Genomic DNA, 27,158 nt, shown 5'->3' on the forward strand with positions numbered 1-27,158 from the left:
TTTTATTTGTTGTTTTTATTGTTTTGTTGTAAACTGCCCAGAGACTTGTGTTTTGGGCAGTATACAAATGTGTTGAATGAATGAATGAATGAAACAACAACAACTCCCATCATGCCCAGCCACAGCAGCCAACAGTCAGGGATGATCGGCGTCGTAGTCCAACATATGCAGGAGAGCCAAAGTTGTGCAGTCCTGGCTTAGACCCATGCCCACCATCAGAATTCGAGCACACACAGAACCCCTCTCTCTTCTTCGCAGAAAGCAACCACAAAGAGAGGGGCGTCTTCACACAATATGCATCTAACCTATCAAATTCACTGACTGCAAATTCAGCTGTGGAGAGAGTCATGAGCTGAGATGGCTTTAGAAGGCTCAAGTGAATTCAGGGAGAATTTGAGCTAGAACAACTAAATGGGGCCCCCATCGTCAGAGGCAGTGTACCACAGGACACCAGGGCCTAATGACAAACCAAGGGTGGGGTGGGGTGGAGAGGTTTTCTTCTAGTGCTGCTGCTGCTGCCTTCATGCCTTCCCAGATCAGCTCAACGGGCTTTTCTGGCCATGTGGCCTTCTCCCAGAATGCTGCTTGCCACCTGGCCTGGAGGCCACACTCGTCCTCTGCAGGGCTACCAGGCAAGCGGCTCCTTGCAGGCTGCAGCTAAAAGACGGACCTGGCCATCTTGCGCTTATCATGGGGGTGGAGTTTGGCTGCCATTCTGGGGTCCACCTGGCTCAGCCGGCGATGGAGCTCTTGGCCATCCAGCTTCTCCAGCTCCATTTTCCGATCAACGGTCCTCCCTGTGGGGCCTAGACACTTGGGCTTCTCCTGCAGGAGAGAGACACAAAGGCCCTCTGTAAGCCCTGCTGCTGCGAGTAGAAAGAAGACAGACAAATTGCTGGAGGCTGACTGGGCCTGGAGATATCGAGCACCACCCTTTGGGACTGTTTAGCAGAGATGCTGGGAGAAGCTGAGCACCCCAACCAGCCTGTAATGGAGTGGCTACCCCCTCTGCACCCAAGTGCGGCTCATAGTCTGAACCCACAACCCAGAAATCCACTGGGCGCCTCCTTAGGTGCAAACAGCCAGCCAGACACCCACACCCACACACCCCGGGCCCACAACAGCAATAGGACATGGTGCAGCAAACACTTCTAACTACTGGAGGCTGACAAAGAGTTCTGAGCAACAGAGGAGGTTGCACTCTTTTTTTCAGTAACAAACGTTGGACAGAGGGCCACAGGCCTCCATCCCAGAAGAGAGATGCATGTCAGCAGCCAGAAGTCAAAACAATCAATGATGGGTTCTTTAGCTCACAAACAGATGAACTAGAAGTTATGCTCTGAAAGGACACACTTCTAGGGCAAGCATTTGCAGGGGGTAGGGTGAAGGGCTCTGGCAACAGGACTGTGATATTCTGCAGCCACAGAATTCTGTAGGGATTCAGTAACAAGAGATTTTGCAAACATCTCCATGACTGCAGACACTGATGGGGCTTGGTCAAACATGGGTTTTTTTCCTATTTTTTTTTTTTAAAAGGATGGCCCCAAAATGCCACCCGCCTCAAGCAAATACAAACAGGCTGTTACCCAACTAATATCCTCATCACGCCCCCCACCCCCGCCCGCCACCATCCACTCCATTCAAATGACACACTTGCACTTCAAGCGCCACTAGCAGAAAGCAGGAGCACAGCACAAAGCCACTCAAGCAAGTAAGCCAAGCCAGAGGAAAGCCAGGGACATGAGGTCGGACCTGACCTTGTAGAAAACCCCTCAGCGAGGCCCTCAGAGCGAGCCAGAAGCCCTTTCTAAGGAGTCACCGCAAAGAATCCCCACCTCTTGCTGGACACAGTGTCACCCCAGTACCCAGCCCTAGGAGGAGAAGCCCTGGTTACCTTGGAGACCAGCAGAACCTTCCAGAGCAGAGACTCAATGTAATAGTTGGTCCCTCCGACCACGATTGGGACCTTCTTGCGGGCAAAGATGTCTTCGATGTGGGCAGTTGAGGAAGAGAAAGGACCATGGTGGCAAAGCCCCAGACACACAACCATACCACACCCCAGCCCAGCCCACTCCAAACTTTGAAAGGGAAACCAAGGCCTGGTTTGACAACTTGCAGACAACTTGCCTGGCATTCGAGGCCAGCAATATGGGTTTCCTTTAGCATGTTTATGCGACTTCTCTTTAGCAAACAAAACAGATGCCATGTTTCTTTTACATGCTGTGAATATCTCAAAATGTTTTTAACAATAGCAAAAACTAACTGAATTGATATCTGATGGGGGAAACAATTCAATAAAAGAACATTTAAGTGGTTTAAATGTTATAGTCAAGCAAATTCAAAGCTTCACTTAGAAATTTTCTTTGTTGGAATACCTGTCAATATTTTACGTCATGACAGTTCAACAGCCTTCTCTTATGATGCTTACATTTTAAGGGTGCGTGAGTGGGAGGAGGGGGAGAGACAGCCAGCCACAAAGGCACTACAAGCTGTGGACAGAGATCGCCTGGCTAGAAACCCTTTTCTCAGGCTCCATTCACACATTCCATCTACAAGTGCGGGAGGTGGGTTTGCACCCACTGGCTGTGCCCTGCGCATTCAGCAGAAGGGATGGGGCCAAACGGCTGCTTTTGCATCCCTTCCACTGAAGGCATGGAGGCCAGGGAGGAGCAGAGCCAGTCGACACACGGAGGCATGGAGCCAAAAGCCGCAGGCCTGCCCCCCAACCCACCGATGGGCTGTGGGTCCTGCTGTCTGCCCTCGTCTCCCTCCTCTGTTGTTTATGATGCTGGCGCCAGCCTCCATCTTTCCAAAGAGTACATGCTGCTCATGCAAAGTGGCCTGGAACGACACAGTAGCAAGGACTGAGGGAACAGCAATAATCCCTTTAAGCTGGAAGGAAGCAGCACAGGAGTGTTTGGGAGATGGGGAGAAGAAGGGACTCCAATATCTGAATTCTGCAATATTCAGGAACTGTTCCTTTAAAATGAGTCAGTCCTTGGAAACTCTGAACACTGAAGTGACAACAGTGGCTGTTGTGTGTGTGATCTCTGGAATTTCTCATTTCTTTCTGAAGCTTCATTAGGATTTCCCCCCTGAAACAATGGTGGATTACAAGCCTACCTGCATTTATTTAAGACTTGGAATCACAGATTTCCGCGAGAAACTGCAACATAGTACACAGACTATTAGTGGCATTTTTATATATGTGATATATACCCTTGCTAACTTGTCAAACACCTGCAAAGAGGCACCTTTTAATGTGGTGATTCTCTTTTATTTAGCAGGGGGAGAGTAACTGGCCCTCTCCACCCCCAGTGCAGTACTTCCAGTGACTGTTGCTGGTGTGTATCTTATGTTTCTTTTTAGATTGTAAGCCTTTGGGGACAGGGATCCATTTTGTTTATCTTATTTATTTGTTATTTCTCTGTGTGAACCACCCTGAGCCATTTTTGGAAGGGCGTTATAGAAATCGAATAAATAGATAGATAGATATCACACACACACGAATATCACATATATTGCTAGAAATGAGCCATTTTCAACATCTAGTTTTTAGGTTCTTCTCCCCATTTTCCATCGCTGCTTGTCTAGCAAATGCAGCTAAAGTGCCTTCTGCTCACAGACGTTGTTAGGTGCCAGCCGAGCACACTGCTGCCATGGCATGCATTCTGGAACTCTGTGGGGAAAGGATATGAGGGCCGCGGCCTTGTTCCTGAAATCCACCACCGTGTAGTTGGTGATCAAGGGGTCCACAAAGCTGACCATGTGGTGCTTGCACAGCGCCTGCTCCTGAGGGGAAACCTTGTTGGTGATGATGTCCAGGCCTTCGTACACCTGAGGAGAGGAGAGGAGAGGAGAGGAGAGGAGAGGAGAGGAGAGGAGAGACGGGGCATAAGTGTGCTTCCAACAGAGGTGAAAAACTGGCGACTGGGCTGTACCACTTCAGCCTGCGGGTGCCCAAATGCTCCTTCACACAAAAAAATCCCCTCCGTGTCAAAGGGCTCTAAGCCCAGTCTCCCTCTTGCCAGCCATGTGCCTTTCTGCCCTGTGAGCTGTGCACAGATACCAGCGCCAGGAGAGGCTGTGACCCTGGGAAAGCAGAAGAGGAACAGAGGCCGGAGTAAGGAGAACCCAGGCCAGAAGCAGGGGCTGAAAAGCAGGCGGCTGAAGGTGGCAGAGGACGTGGGTGGGCCTGAGAAAAGGAGGCACCGAGGCCAGGCCTGGCAAGCAGAGGAAAGGCACAACTGGCCGGGGACCCAGAGAGGGGGAGTCAGGTGCCAAAAGCCACCGGCGAGAGCTGGCCGGCAACCTTGTCGTCTGAGCATGATGGGCAGGGCGGTGGAGGGGGACAGAGACAGGGCAAGCCTGGGTGCCATCCAGAAGCCCTGGGTGCTCACTGAGCAGTGCAAGGCGTCCGATGGAGCAGGGATTCTCAATGTGTGGGTCCCGAAATGTAATTGGACTTCAACTCCCATAATTCCCAACCAAAGGCCGCTGGGGATTATGGGAGTTGGTCCAATAACATCTCGGGACCCACACGTTGAGAATCCCTGTGATGGAGCATGGCCTGCCCAGGGCCAACCAGCTCCATTCAGGCCCAACACTGACTGTGCAGGCAGCAGTACACCATCTTTGGCAGCGAGCATGTCCTGACGACACCTTCGTGGGCATGGAAGTGCCCCCCCCCGGGAGCAGAGCCCCAGAAAATGAGACAGGCTGCTGGGGGGAGCCAGAGGGCCCAAGCACAGAGCCACATGGCCAAGAGACCCCGGAAAGAGAGACTCACTGAACCCCTGTGGGCTCTGCCTTAGGAAGGCAGCACAATCCATGACAAGACAAAGCCCCACAACACACAGCATTTCCTTCCTGGGCCTTAACTGCTGCAAATTGTCATGTTTGCTGTGGCTTCTTTATTTACTGTTGCCCTTAGTTGGACTGGTTTTCTTTCTTGCATGGACCTTTGCATTTTGTTGTCAGCCGAGTCAGAAACTAAGGTCGAGAGGCAAGATGTAAATGACATTTTAAATAAATGAACAAATGAACAGGGTGTTCCTGAGCATGTACAGAGTGCCTTTTCCTCATCACTAAACCACTGCAAGCAGGCCACACACCGCTTGAGGAGCAGTGCATGGTTTCTGGGCCGAGGACTAAACTTCTTCCAGGCAGGCTTGAGCCCCAGAGCCTCTCTTTGAGATGTGAACTGTAGGCCATGTGCAACCAGGCACGGGGACGGATCGGGCAGGTCAAGTGCAGAAGTGCAAGAAGGGCGGACCCAAAGCCAGCAGACTCTTGTGAGAAAAGCTCTGCATTCTCTAATCGCCAATTAGAGGCCCTCAGTACAGACCCTGAAGTGAGGCTTAAGGTTCAGCTGCTCTTTGTGCATGTCCCCGGGTCAAGCAGTGTTTCCTGGAGCGCAAGAGAGCCCAGGGTTCAAACTTCCAGAAGCAGCAAAATGATGAGCAGAAGAGGAAAACACCAGGGCCTCTTGTTCCTGCTGTTCATTCTGGGCTTCTGTTTCTTACCTGCAACTACAAGCAAGTTGAGCAGAGAAGCCCCTCTTTCCCAGGTAAGTTTGGTAGTTTCCTCTTTACTCTGCTAACATATCAGGATTTCGCCTGAAAGAGGGCTGAGTCCATAACCTCTGCCTCTAAGCATGATCAGAATGTCTTTCCCCTACCAACAGTCAACCTACTCTAAGAGATATGGGTCTTCAAAGAACTGGTGATTCTGAATACAGTATGTGCAAAGCGCCTTTCGGTATGAACCACTACCCACCCTCTCCAATACGTTTAGTACTGAATGTCAAACTGTCCAGGTGGAAGAGACCATGCAATTAAACACACATGAACACGTACACAACTGCAGCATCTCATTCTCAAGAGATCTTCTCAGTGCAGAAATCCCAGCAGCCAACATGACTAATATCACCTGGCCCTGGCTGGCAGCATCAACAAGAACAAACGCTCACCGTTGCAGCCCATGGCACAGAAGGAGCTGGTCTTGTGGTAGCAAGCACGACTTGTCCCCTTAGCTAAGCAGGGTCTGCCCTGCTTACATATGAATGGGAGACCACATGTGTGTGAGTACTGTAAGATACTCTCCTCAGGAGATGGGGCCACTCTGGGAAGAGCAGAAGGTTCCAAGTTCCCTCCCTGGCATTTCCAAGATAGGACTGAGAGAGAATCCTGCCTGCAGCCTTGGAGAAGCCGCTGCCAGTCTGTGAAGACAATACTGAGCTAAATGGACCAATGGTCTGACTCAGTATATGGCAGCTTCCTATGTTCCTAAGTCTGGAAATAGTGATGATGTCAGCCAACCTATGGGAGCAGAGCTGGTCTTGTGGTAAAAGCAAAGTGTGCCATCAAGTCGGTGTAGTGGTTAGAGTGCTGGACTAGGACCAGGGAGACCTGAGTTCAAATCCCCATTCAACCACAATACTAGCTGGGTGACTCTGGGCCAGTCACTTCTCTTTCAGCCTAGCCTACTTCACAGGGTTGTTGTGTGTAGAGAAACTTAAGGATGTAGTACACCGCTCTGGGCTCCTCGGAGGAAAAGCGGGATATAAAATGTAATAAAATAAAATAAATATAAATGAATAAACTCCTGGCGACTAGGGATGGGGATGGCTTTAAGGGTGGGGTTGGGTGCATTTAGCCTCCCCCGGCCGTGTTTCCCCCTACGACATGCGAGTCCTTAAGAGCCCGTCAGGGTGGCAGCGTACCTCCCTGCCACCCCGTGCCGCCGTTGACCGGATGTAGCCAGAAGTAGGAAGCGTGACTGTGCACATGTCAGGACTTGCGTGCTGGCAGGGGAAACGCAGCAGGGGATGTAAGTGCACCCACCCCCACCCTTAAAGCCATCGCCCTGCCGCCAAACTCCCCCCCCCCATTCCACACACATCCCTACTGGCGACCACAGAGCCCTGTGGTTGTCTTTGGTAGGAGGGCTTTACCACTGTCATCTCCCACACAGTATGCCTTTCAGCATCTTCCTATATCGCTGCTGCCTGATGGAGGTGTTTCCCATAGCCTGGAAAACAAACCAGCAGGGATTAGAAATGGCAACCTCTGGCTTGCTAAGCAAGTTATTTCTCCGCTGCGCCATTAGTGGGCTGGTCTTGTGGTAGCAAGCAAGAATTGTCCCCTTTGCTAAGCAGGGGCCACCTGGAAAACTGGGGCCAATGGAATACTACATGTGAGCACTGTAAGATATTCCCCTTGGGTGACAGGGCCACTCTGGGAAGAGCACCTGTTTGCATGCATGAGGAGAGCTGGTCTTGTGGTAGCAAGCATGACTTGTCCCCATAGCTAAGCAGGGTCTGCCCTGGTTACACATGAAAGGGAGACTAGAAGTGTGAGCACTGAAAGATATTCCCCTCAGGGGATGAAGCCGCTCTGGGAAGAGCAGAAGGTTCCAAGTTCCCTCCCTGGCAGCATCTCCAAGATAGGGCCGAGAGAGATTCCTGCCTGCAACCCTGGAGACGTGGCTGCCAGTCTGTGTAGACAGTACTGAGCTAGGTGGACCAATGGTCTTGACTTGGTATAAGGCAGCTTCCTATGTTCCTTTAAAAAAAATTTTTTTATAGGTTTATTGAAATAATAATTTAAAAAAGAACAAAGCAAAGCATAGTTACAACTCTTGAAATATAGAACAAAGTAAAAACTTTGAAGCAAGTCGGAGATTGCAAAAGAAAAAGATGAATTTACACCGTCTGCTGGCCTGAATACAAAAATAATTACAATAAGTGTACAGGACAACCTACAAATCAAACTCTGATCTCAGAAATAAATGACGACCTTGTCAAGTGTTAAAGTTAATAGAAGGTTCCCAGCTTCCAATGTAACCTGCACAACTGTGCCTTCACACACAAGCTGTCTTCCATGCTTGCAAAGGAGGGCGAGAGCTGTGCTCAGGCCATTGAGTGCACATTCAGGTCCATTTGCCCAGCAAAACAGGGCTGGGAAAAGGAACAGCTTTCATCAGCTGAGTTTCCTCCTTGTTGGAAGCTGCTGCTCTGGCTGCAGACCGGGGCCTTGTTCTCCCTGGCAGAACACGCTGGGTGGCAGCCACTCTTCCAAGGAATGACACTGCTCTGCAGCTGGGTGTGCATCCTCCGCCCTGGGCCCCTCACTCCTCCTCGCCAACACAGCCCCCCTCCAGTGCTGTGTGCCCCAGAGCCAGGCACTGGCTTTGCAGCAAGAACCGGAGAACCCAGCAGAGTCACTCCACCAGGTCCCCACAGACAAGGGTGGGTCACAGGGGGCCTCCACAGCCCTGGTGCCGGCCCTCAAAGGATGCCCGACCTCATCAAGGCCCCCCATCCCAACTCAGCATAGGGATTCCAGAGCTAGGCGCTGGCCCATGCAGGCCTTCTCTGCTTGTTCACTCAGGTTTGTGGGGGGTCCTGGGGGGAGAGGGGTTGGTCATGCCCAGCATAAAGCTGCTTTCTGCAAGGTGTATGATCTGCCCTCTCTCGCTCTCTCTCCCCCCATTAAAGGCTCAAGGCAGGAATCTGTGATTCATTCAGAACACAGACAAATAAAGCAGGCGGGGGCGGGCGGGCTCCAGCCACCTTTCCTAATCCCTAAATCCCTTTCCCAGTTACCTGGGTTTTAACTCTGTTCCTTCACCGTGACTGCCTCTCCTCCACTGGCTCCAGCCATTCCCAAACTGTGTGCCCCAAGAGAAAGTCCGATGTTCTAGGAGCAATTAACTCATGAGTCCAAAGCACTCTCTCATGAGGTGCCTGCTGCACCTCTGGCTCTGCATGGTTCCCAGTGCTGGCTTTTATTTATTTTCGAGTTTTCCATTCCGCCTCCCTTTACAGACCACCGTCGGCAGAAGCAACTTTAAGATCTGCAGCAACACTAACAGTGTGGAGAGCCCCTCACGGGCAGAACCAGGATCGAAGCGAGCCCTCTGCTGAAACGGCTTCCCAGTGCTGCCCCTCGGAGAGCGGGCAGCGACGCGGCCAGAGTCCCGGAACTGGACGGACTCAAACAGTCACCGGTCCCCATCCAGCCCAGATGATCCTTCCTGCCCAGCGGGCTGAGAAGGAACAGGCACGAAAGGGTGGCCAGGAGATAGACGTCCCCCAGGAGCAGCTGACCCGCTCCACCCGCGCGCAGCAGCAGAGCAGCAGCCCCCACCCCGCGAGGCCAGGAGAAAACCTCTGCACGTGCTCAGAAGCCCCCGACGCGAGCTCACCTGCATGGAGTCGGCGCTGACGATCTCCCCGCCGAGCCGGAGGGCGAGCTGCAGCGCCAGACGCGACTTGCCGGTACCCGTCGCGCCCAGGATCACCACCAGCGGCAAAGACGACCTGCCCGCCATGGAAGCCGAGGAGCAAGACGCAAGGCAGGCAGGCAAACCTCTCTCGCGCTCGAGTAGCTTCCTCGGCCCCCGGAAGAGGCGGCGCGGGAATTCTCCAGTTTAGGAAGCGGAGTTGGCCGGAAGACAGCTACGGATTGGCGGGGGCGGGGCTAAATTAGCATAAATCCCTTTCGCTGTCATAGCGACTCCCTTTTGCTTACTTGGCGTTGTTGATAACGGGGGGCGCTGCTGCACAGCTGGTTCTATGTCTGAGTGGTTTCTGCTCTTTGGTCCTCTACATCGGACCTAGCAGCAACCCCAGAGAAGCACCGGAGAACAGACGCGGGGGAAAAAGCAAGTGAATAAATTGGAGCTGCACAGCCGTTTTTACTGCGAGTTGGGGGGCGGGGGCGGCTCAGAGGCGTAACTAAGGAAAACGGCGCCAGGGGCAAGCACTGAAATTGCGCCCCCCCCCCCCGCTGCCCCCCCAGCATACATCTGACTGACACACATGTTTCAGAAAACTTTTATTTTAAAAATTTAAAAAAATTAAAAAATTACCAAAAATTTCAAAATGCACTACATACTTAGGTTTTTCCTCACAACAACCCTGTGAAGTTGGCTTGTATCTCAAACATCAGAATTATGATGCAATGATGATGGTTATGATTATGATGCCCCTCCCTCAAGTCCTCGTTCTGTTCCTGACTTTCCCTTGTGAGTGACTGTATTTTAACAAAACGAAAACCAAGGACTCCAAAGTAATTCGAGGGACTAGGGTGATAGTGCTAAAGACTCCTTATTCTCCCGCTGTTAAAGAAAGACTCCCCTTTTCCAAAACCGCACGCTATTTACACCAGAAAAGGTTTCAAATGGAGGGGGAAGCATTTATGCATTTATGCTTTGTTTTATGTTACAATTTCAAAGTTAGAAAAACTATAAGAGGGCCATTTTAGAGAAGATATGCACTGCCTTAGTTGCAAATCCTGCTTTTTTGAGATTCCCTGCAATTGAATAAAGCAATAATATACACCTTTGCTATTTAAATTGGTTGGAGAGTATTTATGACAATAAAAAAATGAAATAGCATTTCAGATGCAACATTGGTTGCCTAAGACCACTCAGATTTAACTAATCTTCATCACATTGACAAAAAGAGCAATTAAAATTAAAATCCATGACTAAAACCAAACCACTTTGGGGTTGTTTTTAATGAAAGGTGGTATATAAATTTAACAATAAATATTTAGAAGTATATACTTTCACCCCCTGCCCAACCTACAATTAATTCCAGCTTATTTTCAAAGGGCTTCAAGTTTTATTTACAAATTGCTTGGCAGCACCAATGTTTAAGTAATCGCTAATTGCTCCTAATGATAGTTTTACTTATTGTTAAATTTATATACCACCTTTCATTAAAACATTCTCTGTTCATCTGATTTTCAGTCTGGTTAATTAAATCGGTGGAGGTTTAGACTTTCCTGATGGGCTGAAACAGCTAATCCATTTTGATGATGACATATAATTAAATTAGCTTGCATTACATAGTGAAAAAGTCCAGGAAGGGAGAGACATCTCCCCCTCCCTGAACCTTTTCAGTTAAAACGTGGTTAGATTATAGGGGAGGAAGGACTTGAATGAGCAAAAAGGGGAACTGGTTCGGGCGTTCAGGAAGTTGTTCAGAAGAGGGAGTTGTTCAGGAAGTTTGCTCTGGTGCGTGTCCTCCTCTCGACGCATGCGCAACTGGTGGCGGGGCGGTGGGCGCGCCGGGGAGTGAGAGTCAGAGACTTGGACTACGAAGACGCCGCGGCGCCCAGTGCTGGATGAGCAATGCCAATGGGGGGGGGCGCGCGCCGGGACCGGGGGAGGGGGACTGCTCTGCAAAAATAAAAAAATAAAAATAAATCAAAAAAATTTTTTTTCCAGCAAATCGGCGGGGGCACTTTTTGGCGCCCCCTGCCAAGTGGCGCCCGGGGCACGTGCCCCCCCCGCCCCCTATAGTTACGCCTATGGGGCTTTAATGTGAACTTGAAGTTGTCCCCCAAACAGTGGCAGAAATAGTGGATTGTTTACCCTGGATATAAATCGGGTTACACTCTAATGCACAGTGAAAAATCCGAATTGTGTGTGAACTGCTCCCCGATAGCTCCCAGGGACTTGGGGTGAATCTAGCAGATATATGGATGCATTTTCTCCATTCTGGAGGAGATGCAAGTTAAAGGGCTTCAAAAGCTCCATGTGAAAAGCTTGCTGAGAGTTATTCACACATGGCTTCATGCTAGGGGGTTGAGCGAAGCTACTTTGAATTACACTCAGGGCATTGAGAGAAGCAGCTCCTCCCCTCTGCTCTCTGGTTTGCTTTTGATGCAGGTTCACATTGCATGCCTCTGTGTTTTCTTTCTAACCAATGGGGAGGAGGGAGAGAGATTTCTAAAGCCTATATCTGCATTCCTAAAAGAGTGTATCCCTCTTATCATGTTAATGATTCTATGTCAGTGCCTCTCCCTATTTGTTCTGGCGTTTTCAGAAAAAGTTGCTTAAAACCAGCATTTTAAAAACCCAGAAATACATTGAGATAAATTAGAATTCAGAAGACAGAGCCTGATCTGTGTGTGGAGTGCTTCCAAGGATCACGAATGGACTTTGGGGTCAGTTTGGCTGGTGTGTGAACACACTCTCTCTCTTTTGGAGGATGTGCGATGCTGCTTAAAGCTAAAGGCACGAAGGGGTTGCACAGACTGTGGGAGCTAGTCAGTGAAGCGCATGACTGAGAACAGTTGAGTCTAGAGGGGCCCATTTACATGTTATGTTCAACAGGTGTGTACAGGGTGCACTCAGGTAGCTTGGGTGCCCGGACCGCCCAGCCGTGAGGCCCCCCCACCAAGGCACCATGTTGATTTTTTTTATTAGCCACCATGTGCCCTGTCAAACCTCTAAACCTCCGTGGTGTTTTTTTGGTGTTGTTTATTATTATTATTATTATTATTATTATTATTATTATTATTATTGCCAGTGGGGGGGGAGCAGAGCAGTCCTTCTCCCCCCTCCCCCAGCGACAGCGGGGGCCAGAGCAACGCTGGGCCTGTCCATTTGGGCTAGCGGGCTTGCGACTATCTCTCAGCTGTGCAGGCGCACCTTGCAGTTGGCAAAAGACACTGGCCCGAACAGACAGGCCCAGCTTTGCTCTGGCCTCTGCCATCGCGGGGGCAGGGAGGAGAGAAGGACTTCTCCCCGCCCCCAGTAGCCACAGTAATAAAAAAAGAAGACCGCAGAAAAGGGAATATCCTGGTACCTATTTAAATGGGTCTACTCTAAACAGGGCTAAAATCGGGTACAACTAGGGCTTGGGAAATCCTCAATCTTCTGCTTGTCCAGTCTCAAAAAAGTGGAAATGCCAGTGCTGGGAATCTGCTCCCTATTCTCTTGCAGCCAGTGCACAGCTCATCCAGAGGTGCACCTAGGTAATTTTGGAACCTGTACCTAAAAGCCTTTGGAAACACGCCCCCCCCATTGCAAATCAAGCATCATCATGCTTGGCCAGGTGACCAAGCCACCCAGGACAGACCAAAGAGGATTTGGGGGCCCTCAGGCTGACTAGATGGGCCTTGGGCCTGATCCAGTAAGGCTTTTCTTATGTTCTTATGTTCTTCCCTAATGGCGCAGCAGGGAACTAGCTTGCCTAGGGAGCAAGAGGTTGCTGGTTCGAATCCCCACTGGTGTGTTTCCCAAACTATGGGAAACACCTATATCAGGCAGCAGTGATATAGGAAGATGCTGAAAGGCATTATCTTCTCATACTGTGTGGGAGATGGCAATGGTAAACCCCTCCTGTATTCTACCAAAGACAACCACAGGGCTCTGTGGGCAGCAGGAGTCGACACCGACTCGACGGCACAACTTTACCTTTACCAGGCTCAGAAGTCCAGGGGTAAGAGCTCCTCTGGGCCCACCACCTGATTCAGGGGGATAGGGAGCAGTCCTGGTCCTTTTCTCCACCACTTCTGCTCATTGAAGTGGTGGCATTTCTCCAGGAGGGCAGCGGGGCAGGGGAAGAAGCACAGTGCTGGGAACCAGTCCCAGCAAGTGGGGAGAAACGCTTTCTGCAACTTTGGAAGGTGGCAAAAGGTGGCAATCAGGCCTAGCAAGTGGGGATAATTTCTCCCCATTTATTAGGGTTGGTTCCTGCCGCTGCACTTCCTCCCAAGCCACTCGCCAAAGCTTTTTCTGAGCATGCTCAGTCACTTTGTTTGTAGCCAGGCACTGCCTTTACCTTGAAGAGAATTCTATGGGAAACTCTTTCCCTTGAATAATGAAGTTTAGAAAAAAGACAACTGCAGGGAGACATGACAGAGGTTTATAAAATCATGCAGGGTGTGGAGAAAGGGGGCAGAGAGAAATGCTTCTCCCTCTCCCATAACACTAGAACCAGGGGTCATCCCATGAAATTGATTGCCAGGAAATCTAGGACCAACAAACGGAAGTACTTTTTCACACAACGCATAATCAACTTGTGGAATTCTCTGCCACAAGATATGGTGACAGCCAACAACCTGGATGGCTTGAAGAGGGGTTTGGATAACTTCATGAAAGAGAGGTCTATCAGGGGCTACTAGTCGGAGGGCTGTGGGCCACCTCCAGCCTCATAGGCAGGATACCTCTGAGTACCAGTTGCAGGGGAGCAACAGCAGGAGAGAGGGCATGCCCTCAACTCCTGCCTGTGGCTTCCAGCCGCATCTGGTGGGCCATTGTGTGAAACAGGATGCTGGATGCTGGACAGTTGGAAGGCAACTCTGGGAAGAGCAGACACAGCTGAGAAGCTGAGCAAGCCCTTCTAAACATCTAGCCTTTCGAACAAACCAAGAGGGGAGTTTTGCAGGGGCTGTTTCTCTCTAAGGGGTAGGTCTTAGTCTCTCTATCTCTGTGTGTGTTACTTGTTAGGGTTACTTGTTAGGGTGAACATATCACAGGGCTAGGAGTTCTTAGGGTTACCTAAAGGCAGTGTTTACTTAGTAGTGGGGGTGGAGTCAGATAGGGCTGGGAGGGGCCCCACTTTCCTTCCTTTGACTCCCATCCAGTGTGACAGTTGGAAGCCTACTCTACATATGAGGTGTAGGCCCGAGAACATAGCAAACAGAGGATAGCAAACAGGGATAGCAAACAGGACATAGGAGTTTTGCAGGAGTTTAGCGGGAAGTGTGTGGGGGAGCCTGGAACAAGCCCCCGCGATCACAAGGATCACAAGGCACCTGGTGGAGAAGAGAACGTAAGTACATATCCCTCCCTCGTTTCCCTCATATTCTTGGGAAAGGCTGTTTGGACAGTTAAATAGCTGACCATTACAGCTGAGACCTATCCTAATAAACTATCTAATAAACGGACAATAAGCTCCCTAAATACTGTAAAGAGCCAACTAAAACAGTATGAAGATAGGTCAGCAGGGGAGGGGGCACTTCCCAGTGTATTGCACAGAGTGCCACATGTATGCCCCATGGGCAGAAGTCATGGGTGTGTGCTCGGTGTAAGGAGCTCCTGGCTCTCAGGGAACAAATCCGTTCCCTCGAGACCAAGGTGGCGGATCTGGAGAAGCTCAGGGAGACAGAGAGGAATGTGGACAAGGCCTTCAGGGATGTGATAGAGGCATCCCACTCCAGGGCTGGTAGCTCCTCTGCTGTCAGGGAGAATGAAGGTCTTGGGCGAGGAGGACATCGGTCTGAGGAAGCGGGAAATGCTCCTTTAGAAGGGACCCCTTCCGTGGATGATGAGCCCATATCCTCTCGCACAGGGGATACTCCTCTGGGGGGTGGGGGCCTCTTTGTAGTTGGTGATTCGATCATTAGGGGGATAGAGAGATGGGTTTGTGACCCGTGTGTTGACCACACGGTGACTTGCCTGCCTGGTGTGAAAGTTGTGGACATTACGCAGCGTCTAGACAGGCTCCTAGGCAGTGGTGGGGAGGAGACAGCTGTCGTGGTGCACGTCGGCACCAACGATGTGGGGAAATGTAGCCGGGAGGTCCTGGAAGCCAAATTTAGGCTGATATGTAGCATTTTGAAGTCCAGGACCCCCAAGGTAGCATTCTCAGAAATGCTACCTGTTCCACGCGCAAGTACAGCGAGACAGACAGAGCTGAGGGGTTTCAATGCGTGGATGAGACGTTGGTGCCGGGAGGAGGGGTTTAGATTTGTTAGGCACTGGGACACATTTTGGGGCAAGCAAGGCCTGTACAAAAGGGACGGGCTGCACTTGAACCAAGATGGAAACAGACTACTGGCGCTTAAAATCAAAAAGGTTGCAGAGCAGCTTTTAAAATGACACCTGGGGAACAGCTGATGGGAGCTGGGCAGTATCCCGGTTGGCAAAAGCCATCCTTTAAAGCCATCCTTTAAAGTTGAGGCTGCAAAGAATTCAAATAAAACAGATGGGGACAGAGCAGAACTGCATAAAGAGCAGACGGGAGGCTGTGCCAGCAGGTCAAAGAGTCAAAGGAATAGCATACATCAGGGGAAAGATTCAATGTATAGGTGCTTGTATGCCAATGCCAGAAGCCTCCAAGCCAAGATGGGTGAGCTGGAGTGCTTGGTTGCTAATGCAGAAATAGACATAGTGGGCATAACAGAAACATGGTGGAACACTGTTATCCCTGGGTATAAACTCTATAGGAAGGACAGGGAGGGGCGCCTTGGAGGAGGGGTAGCACTGTATGTTAAAGAAGAGATAGAATCTAACAAGCTAGAAAACCTAGGTGGACTGGAGTCCTCCACAGAAACCCTGTGGGTGACTATACAAGGCCAGAAAGGAATCATGCTACTGGGGACATGCTATCGCCCTCCGGATCAAAATGCCGACAGTGACTGGGAGTTGCAGGAGGAAATCAGGGAGGCGTCAAGGAGAGGCAGGGCTGTAATTATGGGTGATTTCAACTACCCACACATAGACTGGGTAAATTCACATTCAAGTCAGGACAAAGAGGTCAAATTTCTAGATACGCTAAATGACTGTGCCTTAGAACAGTTGGTCATGGAACCGACCAGAGAGAAGGCGACCTTGGATCTAATTCTGAGTGACACCCAGGACCTGGTGCGTGATGTCAGTGTCATCGACCCCTTAGGGAACAGTGACCACAGTGCCATCAAATTCAGCATACATGCAGGGAGAGAATCACCAAGGATGTGAAACACAGACATTTTAAATTTCAAAAGAGGAAACTTCTCCAAAATGAGGAGTATGGTGAAAAGAAAGCTGAGGGGGGAAATCAGGAGAGTCACTTCGCTCCAGAGTGCATGGTGTTTACTCAAAACCACAATACTAGAAGCCCAGTTAGATTGTATACCCAAAAGGAGGAAAGGTACCACTAAGTCCAGGAGGATGCCAGCATGGCTAACGGGTACCGTCAAGGAAGCCATAAAAGGGAAGAAGACTTCCTTCCGAAATTGGAAGGCCTGTCCAAACGAAAAGAACAGAAAGGAACACAAACTCTGGCAAAAGAAATGCAAGGTGACAATAAGGGAGGCAAAAAGAGAGTTTGAGGAACATTTAGCCAAAAGTATCAAGGGGAATAACAAAAACTTCTTTAAGTACATCAGAAGCAGGAAACCTGCCAGGGAGGCGGTTGGGCCATTAGACAATGAGGGAGTGAAAGGGATTATTAAGGAGGATATGGAGGTTGCAGAGAAACTGAATTAGTTCTTTGCGTCTGTCTTCACGGCAGAGGATACTGAGCATATACCTGTTCCTGAACCAGGCTTTTTAGGGATGGAGGCTAGAGAGCTGAGTCTGATAGAAGTGACAAGGGATGATGTTCTAAACTGTCTGGAAAAACTGAAAGCTAACAAATCACCAGGGCCGGATGGCATCCATCCAAGAGTCCTCAAAGAACTCAAATGTGAAATTGCCGACCTCCTTGCTAAAATATTTAACTTATCCCTGAAATTGGGCTCTGTACCAGAGGACTGGAGAGTAGCAAATGTAACACCGATTTTCAAAAAGGGATCCAGGGGCGATCCGGGAAATTACAGGCCGGTTAGCCTAACGTCCGTTCCAGGCAAATTGATGGAAAGCATCCTCAAGGATAAAATTGTAAAGCACCTAGAAGAACAGGCCCTGCTGGGAGTGAGCCAGCATGGCTTCCGCAAAGGTAAATCTTGCCTCACCAACCTTTTGGACTTCTTTGAGAGTGTCAATAAGTATGTGGATAAAGATGATCCAGTTGACATAGTCTACCTGGACTTCCAAAAAGCTTTTGACAAAGTTTCTCATCAAAGACTCCTGGGGAAACTTAGCTGTCATGGAATAAAGGGACAAGTACATGTGTGGATTGCTAACTGGTTGAAAGACAGAAAACAGAGGGTAGGTATAAATGGAGAGTTTTCACAATGGAGGGAAGTAAGAAGTGGGGTCCCCCAGGGATCTGTACTGGGACCGGTGCTTTTTAATTTATTCATAAATGATCTAGAAGCAGGGATAAGCAGCGATGTGGCCAAATTTGCAGATGATACCAAATTCTTCCGGGTAGTGAAATCCAAAACAGATTGTGAGCAGCTCCAAAAGGATTTCTCCAAACTGGGGGAGTGGGCGACAAAATGGCAAATGAGGTTCAATGTTAGCAAGTGTAAAGTGATACACATTGGGACGAAAAACCCCAACTTCAAGTATATGCTGATAGGATCTGAGCTGTTGGTGACGGACCAGGAAAGGGATCTTGGGGGTTGTGGTTGACAGCTCGTTGAAAGTGTCTATTCAATGTGCGGCAGCTGTGAAAAAGGCAAATTCCATGCTAGGGATCATTAGGAAGGGGATTGAAAATAAAACGGCTAACATTATAATGCCCTTATACAAAACTATGGTGCGACCACACTTGGAGTACTGCGTACAATTCTGGTCACCACATCTTAAAAAGGACATTGTTGAACTGGAGAAGGTACAGAAGAGGGCAACCAAGATGATCAGGGGCCTAGAACACCTTTCTTACGAGGCAAGACTACAACACCTAGGGCTTTTTAGTTTAGAAAAAAGACGATTGCGGGGAGACATGATAGAGGTCTATAAAATCATGCATGGCATGGAGAAAGTGGAGAGAGAGAGATTCTTTTCCCTCTCACACAACACTAGAACCAGGGGTCACTCCATGAAATTGATTGCCAGGAGGTCTAGGACCAACAAATGGAAGTACTTTTTCACACAACGCGTGATCCACTTGTGGAACTCTCTGCCACAGGATGTGGTGACGGCCAACAACCTGGATGGCTTTAAGAGGGGTTTGGATGACTTCATGGAGGAGAGGTCTATCAATGGCTACTAGTCAGAGGGCTGTGGGCCATCTTCAGCCTCAAGGGTGTGCCTCTGAGTACCAGTTGCAGGGGAGTAATGGCAGGAGAGAGGGCACGCCCTCAACTCCTGCCTGTGGCTTCCAGCGGCATCTGGTGGGCCACTGTGCGAAACAGAATGCTGGACTAGATGGACATTGGGCCTGATCCAGCACGGCTGTTCTTATGTTCTTATGACTAGATGGGCCTTGGGCCTGATCCATCAAGGCTATTCTTATGTTCTTAATAAGCTGCATAAAGATAAACAGGCATTGCATCTTGTGATTCAACAACTGTAAACATATATTGCAGTGGGTTTATTTGAAATTATTTAATTTTTAAAAAATCTCTCTCTCTCTCTAATACACAAAGGTCCTACATGGCAAGCCCTGCCCCTGCCGCAACCAATGAAAATGCGGAGGTGTGGCTTTTATGTACAACTTGGCTGGGCACACAGAAGGAGCTTTCGCCACCATTTCCACTGTAGTTGCCTGTCCCCTCTGCAGCCATGGGGCAGCTTAAGGCGGGGTAGGGGGTGGGACAGGGGGTTGAGCGGGGGGGGCGGCTTGAGGTGAAGAAAGGGTGAGTGGTGCAGGGGTGAGGAAAGTGAGTGGTGAAGGGGCGAGGAAAGGGTGAGGGGGGTGGGGTGAGGAAAGGGCGAGGGGCAGTAGGGCAAGGAAGGGGTGAGGGGTGGGTGGGGCGAGGGGTCCTTGCCTTGTAAGGAAGGTGCTCTAGGCCCCTGATCATCTTGGTTGCCCTCTTCTGTACCTGTTCTAATTCTATAATATCCCCCTTAAGATACGGTAACCAAAGCTGTACGCAGTACTCCAGATGTGGCTGAACCATAGATTTATATAAGGGCATTATAATTTTAGCATTTTTATTTTCAATCCCCTTCCTAATGACTCCTAGCATGGAATTAACCATTTTCACAGCTGCCATGCACTTGGTGGACACCTTCCATGAGCTGACCACCTCTCTCCTGGTTAGTCCTCTACAGCTCAGATCCCATTAATAGATATATGAACATGGGTTTTTTTTGCCTCAATATGCATCACTTTAGACAGTTACCCACTATTTTCAAAGCGCCTGTTGGAAATACTCCATATTCTGTGCCCCCCACCCAATAGATGAAGGGGCAGGGACTACTCAATATTTTGGGAGGTGGGTTCTGCACTGCATCCTGACCCCTTCTTTCTCCCCCTTTCTCTATAATTCAATGCACAAGTTCTCTTTGGCATGGTGGCATCCCATTATTTTTTGCAGTGCAACCCTAAACACACTTACTCTGAAGTAAGCCCTATGGATCTCAATGGGGCTTCCTCGCTAGTAAGTGTGTTTAGGATTTCAACCTTCTCCCCTTTATACCCTCTTTCCTGAGATCTTGATTGTTGGTAGGGGGGGCAGAAATGGCTTCCTTGCAAGGTTGCAACTGAGTTTGAAGAGTTGGTTCTCTTATTCCAAATTCTCCTTGGAGGGGCTTTCCAGGGTTCTTTTTTCCTGCCTTGCCTTCCTCCTCCCTCCCCCACGCAATCAACGGCTCTTGGGAGAAATCTATGCTTTAAAAACATTAGCTGGATTTCAGGATTTTACTTTCAAAGTAGAAGCACATTTTTGGTGTGAGCCCAGCCGGCAGACCCAGCGCCACACCCCGCGCCGGCGCAGCAGCACACTCGGAAGTCGCGAGATCACCGGGCGGCACGGCCGGCGGGCGCTTCGATTGGCTGGCGAAGAGCGCCTCCAAGCTGATTGGGTCGGCCGCCCAATTAGCGCCCCCGAACTGAGAACAATGCCATTTCTCAACGCCTGCCTGATGCTGTGCTGTAGTACACGTGGAGGTTGAACCTGGAAAGGAAACTAAGCAGCTGCTGTACGGGCATCTGCGTTACTTCGTGCATTGCTGCCTGCCTCTGCCTGCATTCTTCTGCGGCAGTAACCGACGGACTCCAAAGTAAGTATGTAAGCTTGCACCCTTTGTTTATGAACCGCTGTTGCACCTTCTCTCCTCCTTCTCGCCTTTAAAAAAAGTTTTCTCCCCTTGTGGAGAAACTCTTGCTTCTTACTGGCACAAATTTCTTTCTTGGAATTTTTAGGGATACTCACTGCCCAAGAAGGGTGGGGCTTGCGCAGTCCTAGGTGAGATCTGTTGTTTTTATGTCAATAACACTGGATCCATCACTGATCATGTTCAAAATCTCAAAGATCAATTCCAAATATGGCATAACATGGGGAAGGAAAACCCTATGGATATATGGGCATGGCTCACTTCTTGGTTACCCAATTGGGGATTGTGGGCACAGAAGATAATCATGATTATGCTAATATGTATTCTCCTTTTATTAATAATCACATGTTGCTGCTTACAATGCATCCCAACTTTAATCCAAATGCTTATGAAAACCTTTAGACCCCGCCACAGTATACAGCCTAAATATAATCTGTACCCTTACAAGCCTTGATAAGGGCTTGATAAGATTCAGGATGATCCAGTTTTTCAGGGGGGAATTGATGTGTTTAGAAAACCAAAGCAACTCCATTTTCCTTAGAGAGCCTAGGAAGAAAGAGAAGAGAAATAACTTGGCACGGGGTGGAGAGCGAGAGATGTTCTTGGGAAAGGTGCTGATCTTTTTCTTCTCCAGTCCATGGGGAATGGGGGTGATAAATAAAGGAGAATGTTTTCTTTTTAGTGGGGAGGAATAAAAGTCTGGTGGCATGCTGCTGTCCGTCTGTATAAGGCTGTTTCCAACCAACCCCGCCCCAGGGGTGGCGCTGGTAATGTTGATCAATGAGTTACCCATTATTTTCAAAGCGTCTGTTGGAAATACTCCATATTCCGTGCTGAGGTACGCGCCCCCACCCCCAATAGACGAAGGGGAGGGGACTATTCAATATTTTGGGAGGTGGGTTCTGCACTGCATCCTGACCCCTTATCCCCCCCCGTGCCGAATTTGTCTATAATTCAATGCACAAGTTCTCTTTGGCACGGTGGCACCCCTTTCTCTTTTGCAGTGCAATCCTAAACATGCTTACTCCGAAATAAGCCCTATGGATCTCAATGGGGCTTCCACGCTAGTAAGTGTGTTTAGGATCTCAACCTCCTCCCCTTTATATCCTCTTTCCTTGAGAGCTTGATTCTTCTGTGGGGGGGGAAGCTTCCTTGCGATGTTGCTACTGAGTTTGAAGAGTTGGTTCTCTTTTTCCAAATTCTCCTTGGAAGGGCTTTCCACGGTTCTTTTTTCCTCCCTTGGCTCCTCCCGCCCCGCAACGGCTCTTGCGAGAAATCTATGCTTTAAAAATATATAGCTGGATTTCAGGACTTTACTTTCAAAGAAAAAGCAATTTGGTGTGAGCCCAGAAGCACACCTCACCACCACGCAGGCGCAACAGCTCACTCGCGGGTCGTGAGATCACCGGGAGGCACGGGGGCGGGCGCTCCGATTGGCTGGCGGAGAGCGCCTTCGAGCTGATTGGCCCGATGCCATGCCATTTCTCAGCGCCTACCTGCCTGATGCAGGAGGTTGAGCCCGGAGGGGGGAGACTAAGCAACTGCTGCGGGCATTTGTGTTACTTCGTGCACGTGCTGCCTGCCTTTGCCTGCCGTTTTTGCCCACCACCACTGTTTGCCATCCTCAACACTTCCTTTTTCTCTCTCTCGACCGAATTTCTCTATAATTCAATGCACAAGTTATCTTTGGCACGATGGCACCCCGTTCTCTTTTGCAGTGCAATCCTAAACACGCTTACTTTGAATTTTGGGGTGGGCGATACTTACACCCCATTTCCTTGAGATCTTGATTCTTCTGTGGGGGTGTGGACAGAAATAGCTTCCTTGTGACCTTGCAACTGTGTTTGAAGAGTTGGTTCTCATTCCAAATTCTCCTTGGAGGAGCTTTCCAGGGTTCTTTTTTCCTCCCTTGCCTTTCTCCTTCCTACCTACTCCTTCCTTACGTTCAAAGTCCTTGAAATGCAATAATCATGCTGATCAGAGAAGGGAAGGACTACACCCAGTCTCCAGTACCCCTATGAATAGCTGATGGGTGTGATTCCTGCTTTCTAAAGAAAGCTGTATCTGTGCTGCCTCAGCGCCAAGACTTGGGAGCAGAGAGGGAGGCAACACATGTGAAGTTCCTCATACAGGTGGAAACGTATGTGCCTGCTTCCTTGCATGTAAGGGCCCTAGCTGGACCAGAGTAGTTGTGATTAATTAGATGCACATTAGTTTTTCAGCAGTTGGGTTTAACAGAATATTAATTTATTTCATCATATTACATCAATTGATTGATTTGTGTGACATGTTGGTTTGTTGTCTGGAAGGCAAAAAGGTTTCTCATGAGAAATCAGCTGCACCAGGAAGCCATTTTTGTGGTTTAATCACAGCTTAGTGGTTTAACATGTGTGTAAGAGTTGATTCTGTTACAGGAGATTTTATATATAATTCAGGCAACAAAGGCTTTCAAGTTGCATTCTGAATGCTCCAGTTTCTTTTCACAAATGACAGCTTCACCACTTATGTCTGATATAGGATGGAACTGTCTTTTATAATCAACACTTTTTATAATCAATGTGCATGTATCTGTACACATAGATGCTTTTTGTGAATGACTGCACAGTTAACCTGGGTACAAGCACACTCATTCTGGTTACAAAATGGAAATATAGCACTCTAAATGCACTGAACATGTGTGAATAAATGTGTGTAGAGATCTGTACATGTTTTTTGGGGCGTGTGTGTGTTAATGTATATCTTTCCTTTTGCTAGGTGAGATAAATGTCCGCCTCTAGAATATTATCAGTGTTCTCTAAACTATTTTTTCTCAATCATTAATAGCACCTCTATTGACTGGAACTGCAGTTACACCACTATTGTGCTCTGCAACAAGCCTTCCAGGGGAGGACTTTTAATGTAAGTAATGCAAAATTTCTAATTCAAATGCAATTTAATGTAATTTATTGTAAGTAAGTCAAACATTTCAATGCAGAAACAGGTGTGGGGGTGCTGGATCTCAGGAAGTCCAGTATACTAGAAAGCATTATTATTCAACAAGGCGGGGAAAGAATGTCCTAGCTTTCCACACATGCATGCAGAGAGCACCTTAGGGATAATGATTGAGGGAAGGAAAGCCTGTAAAGGGAGAGAACTTGCAAAATCTTCTCCCATGTGGACAGAAAAAAGCAGGAAATTAAAGAACTGTTTAGCTATAGATGTCCACGAATGAATGACTGCAACTGTCAGTTCTTATCATAATTCACTGAAGGTCCTGCAAAACAAGTGACACCTCTCCCCCCTTTCATGAGCATAGTATGGAGTAAAACTGGTTCAGAAATACCAAAGAAAGGGCTTTTCCCAAGCAAACCTTCATTAACTTGTGGAACTCACTGCTACAAGGTGTGGCTTTCAGAGCTTGGAAGAAATGTATTATTCTTGAGCATTAAAATGTATTGAAATATATTAAAGATTTATTAAGGGGTGTCCAATGCAGAAACAGGTGTGGGGGTGCTCTGGGCTCCTTGGAGGAAGAGTGGGATGTTGACATAACAATGAACAAATTCCCTTATAGATTAGATCATGATGCCACAGAAGAAGAAGGAAAGTGGAGCTGAAGGACAGAAGAGACAGAAGTTGGAGGAGGAGGAAGCCAAGAAGTCAAGCAAGTTCTTCATGCCCTTCTTTGCAAAGCCCGGACCAAGCAGTCAAACACCATGTTCCGTGGAGTTGCCTGCACCTGCTACGATGTTGCTAGAATCCGAAGGTGGATCAAGTACAAATCCGCCACAACCAGAGGAGGAAGTCAAGTTAGATGAATCCGAGTATGACGAGATTAGGAGTGAGGCTGCCGCGGAGAGTGTGGACATGACAGGAGGGGAAGGTGGTGGTGATGTTGAGTTTATTGATGGGATTGAACCAGACTACACTAAACCTAGTGAACTGGATGGTGCCAAAGAGCCTCGAGCTGTTATGCCAGAAGTGATTGAACAGCGTGACATTGGACTTCTGAAGTTCGAGAATACTGGAAAAGCAATTCTGCCTGATGCGTTGAGAACAGAAATAATAAAGCTGGGTTCGAAGTATTTCCAGAACAGTGAGGGGCCTTTCCTACCAACAAATAACTGCTCGATGAACAAAACTTGGTTCAGGAAGAAATTGGGAGGTGGTTGTGGTGAGGAGGTGGGTCGCCCATGGCTGGTCTATTCCCCTTCTAAAAAGTCTGCCTTTTGTTTCTGTTGTCTTCTCTATTCCCGGTCAGTCGATCAATCCTCATTGGAGCAGGAAAGTGGATTCAACCATTGGGAAGCACCTGAAAGGATTAGTGTTCATGAAAATGCCAAGAATCATCGGGAGTGCTTCCTGCAGTGGAAAGAAATGGAAAGAAATGTCGCTGGAAACCGAGGACTCATTGAGGTGGAACTTCGGTCACAGATTGAGAAGGAGAAGCAGAGGTGGCGGGATATCTTGACGAGAATCCTTAGCTGCATCAAATACCTTGCGACTGAGAACCTGGCTTTGCAAGGATATGGGGAGTCACTTCAGCTAGACAAGGATGACTCCAGTGTAGAAGATTTCCTTGGCTTAGTAAAAGTAATGGCTACTTATGACCCAGTCCTGAAAGAACACCTGACCTATGTGGAAAGTCATCCTGGATCCCCCTCTTATCTCTCACTGGCAGTTCAGAATGAATTCATCCACCTGATGGCATCCACTGTTCGCCAGAGTCTACTGAGAAGAATTCGTAAAGCCAAATACTATGGTCTCATGTTTGACTGGACTCCTGACCAGGCACACTGTGAGCAGGTGTCAGAAGTGGTGAGGTACGTGGAAGTTGATTTTGAGAGGAAAACAGTGCATGTTAGAGAGTCCTTCCTTGGTTTTATCCAGGTAAGCCAGAAGGATGCTGAGAGCTTGGTTGAAGAAATCTTGAAACAGTTAGAGAAGGACAAAATGGAGCTACAAGACTGTCGGTCACAGTGCTATGACAACGCTGCTGTGATGGCTAGACACAGAAGTGGTGTTTGTCAAAGAATAAGTGAGAAAAACAACCTGGCAGTGTCTGTGAATTGTGACAATCACTCACTCAACTTGGTGGGTGTACATACAGCCAAACAGGATTTGACGATGGCAATGTTTTTTGGAACCATTGAAGCTATCTACATGTTTTTCTCTCGTTCAACACAGTACTGGGAAAAACTCAAAAATGCTGTGCCTGTGGTTGTTAAGTTGGAGTCTGAAACCAGGTGGAGTTCAAGGACAGAAGCAGTGAAGCCCGTCAACAATCACCTGGAGGAGATACTTCAAGTTCTTCAGGACATGATAGATGATGAAGACGAGTACGTTGAAACAAGAAGTGATGCAATGCAGCTGCACGACTGCATGTTGACTTACGATTTTCTGACTTTGTTAGGATTTTGGAACAAAGTACTCATTCAAATTGACAGTGTTCAAAAGAGGCTGCGGAATCCTAGCATGAACTTCCACGATGCTGCCCTGGATCTGAAAGCCCTCCGAGATCATTTTGATGATGAAAGAGAAGTGTTGGTCAGTGAGTCACTCGAAGTAGGGCTTGGTCTCTGTCAAGAATGGGATGTTGACTTTGAAAGACGTCCGAGACTGAAAAAACGAATGCCTGGTGAGAAATCAAGAGACGCTGGGTTAACAGCTAGGGAGGAGATGGAAAGTGTCATGAAGGGAACACTCGGCCATCTTCACCGAGAAATGGACGAAAGGTTCACTCATCTGCATGACACTGATGCCAGGTTTGGGTTCCTTCTCGATATCGAGGGACTGTGTTACAGTGCTGACAGAAACGACCTAAAGAAGAACTGTGAAAATTTTTGCAAACTGTACAGCTCTGATGTTGATGAGGAACTATATGAAGAAATTTTGGATTGGAGAATGTTGCTATCAAGGCGGACCAACATGAAAATATCAAAACCTGAAGAGCTTCTTGAATTTATTGTTCAGTATGGAGATGAGAGTGTCTTTCCCAATCTTCGTATTGCTATTCAGATAATGCTAACCATTGCAGTTTCCATCCCCGGCTGTGAGAGATCATTCAGCAAGTTAGAACTAATACTTTCATATTTGAGAGACTCCATGGGTCAAGGCAGAGTCTGTGACCTTGCTCTGCTGAGTGTAGAAAGAGAAGAAATGGAAAAAACTGACTTTGATCCCATCATAGATCAATTTGCATCAGTGAAAGCAAGGATGATGCAGTTATAATTATCATGTAATGCCATAATTTGTAAATTAAAGATTTGTTAATTAACGATCTTGACTTGTATTTTTGAGCTGATATTATGGTAAAGTTATCTGAAATATGGATGTCAGATGTTTGGAGGGGGAACATAATTTCAGTGCTTGCCCTAGGTGCTATTTTCCCTAGATATGCCTCTGTTACATTTGCTTACATTGAACCACATCTGCCATTTTGTCACCCACTCCCCTGTTTGGAGAGATCTTTTTGGAGCTTCTCCCAATCTGTTTTGACTACCCTAAATAGTTTGGTGTCATCTGCAAACTTGGCTACTTTGCTGCTTACACTAAAT

At 48.3% G+C, this 27,158-nt stretch overlaps 2 protein-coding genes across 4 annotated transcripts in view; one reads left to right on the plus strand and one right to left on the minus strand.

Annotated features, from left to right (window-relative positions):
• The window catches only part of TRIT1 (tRNA isopentenyltransferase 1), a 19,870-nt gene extending 10,419 nt beyond the window's left edge, over window positions 1–9,451 (minus strand). The window contains exons 1-4 of the mRNA XM_053291629.1: window positions 9,211–9,451; window positions 3,695–3,837; window positions 1,895–1,991; window positions 671–825 (exon numbers count right to left, since the gene is read on the minus strand). Of these exons, the coding sequence (XP_053147604.1) occupies window positions 671–825; window positions 1,895–1,991; window positions 3,695–3,837; window positions 9,211–9,336 (521 nt within the window). The 5' untranslated portion in view covers window positions 9,337–9,451. The remainder of the gene's footprint in view (window positions 1–670; window positions 826–1,894; window positions 1,992–3,694; window positions 3,838–9,210) is intronic.
• A 10,120-nt stretch (window positions 9,452–19,571) lies between these two features.
• LOC128343036 (uncharacterized) lies at window positions 19,572–26,872 on the plus strand. Of its 3 annotated transcripts, none has more exons than XM_053291392.1 (3): window positions 19,572–20,568; window positions 23,446–23,520; window positions 24,176–26,872. In XM_053291392.1, exon 3 carries the CDS (start codon window positions 24,184–24,186, stop codon window positions 26,830–26,832), a length of 2,649 nt encoding a protein of 882 aa, XP_053147367.1. In that variant the 5' UTR covers window positions 19,572–20,568; window positions 23,446–23,520; window positions 24,176–24,183; the 3' UTR covers window positions 26,833–26,872. The 3 variants fall into 3 exon arrangements, with proteins under 3 accessions (XP_053147367.1, XP_053147369.1, XP_053147368.1); XM_053291394.1 differs by lacking the exon at window positions 19,572–20,568 and adding an exon at window positions 22,065–22,784; XM_053291393.1 differs by lacking the exon at window positions 19,572–20,568 and having other exon boundaries at window positions 22,822–23,520.
• The last annotated feature ends 286 nt before the right edge of the window (window positions 26,873–27,158 follow it).

Source organism: Hemicordylus capensis, chromosome 2, assembly GCF_027244095.1.
Source record: "Hemicordylus capensis ecotype Gifberg chromosome 2, rHemCap1.1.pri, whole genome shotgun sequence".
Classification (NCBI taxonomy): Eukaryota; Metazoa; Chordata; class Lepidosauria; order Squamata; family Cordylidae; genus Hemicordylus; species Hemicordylus capensis.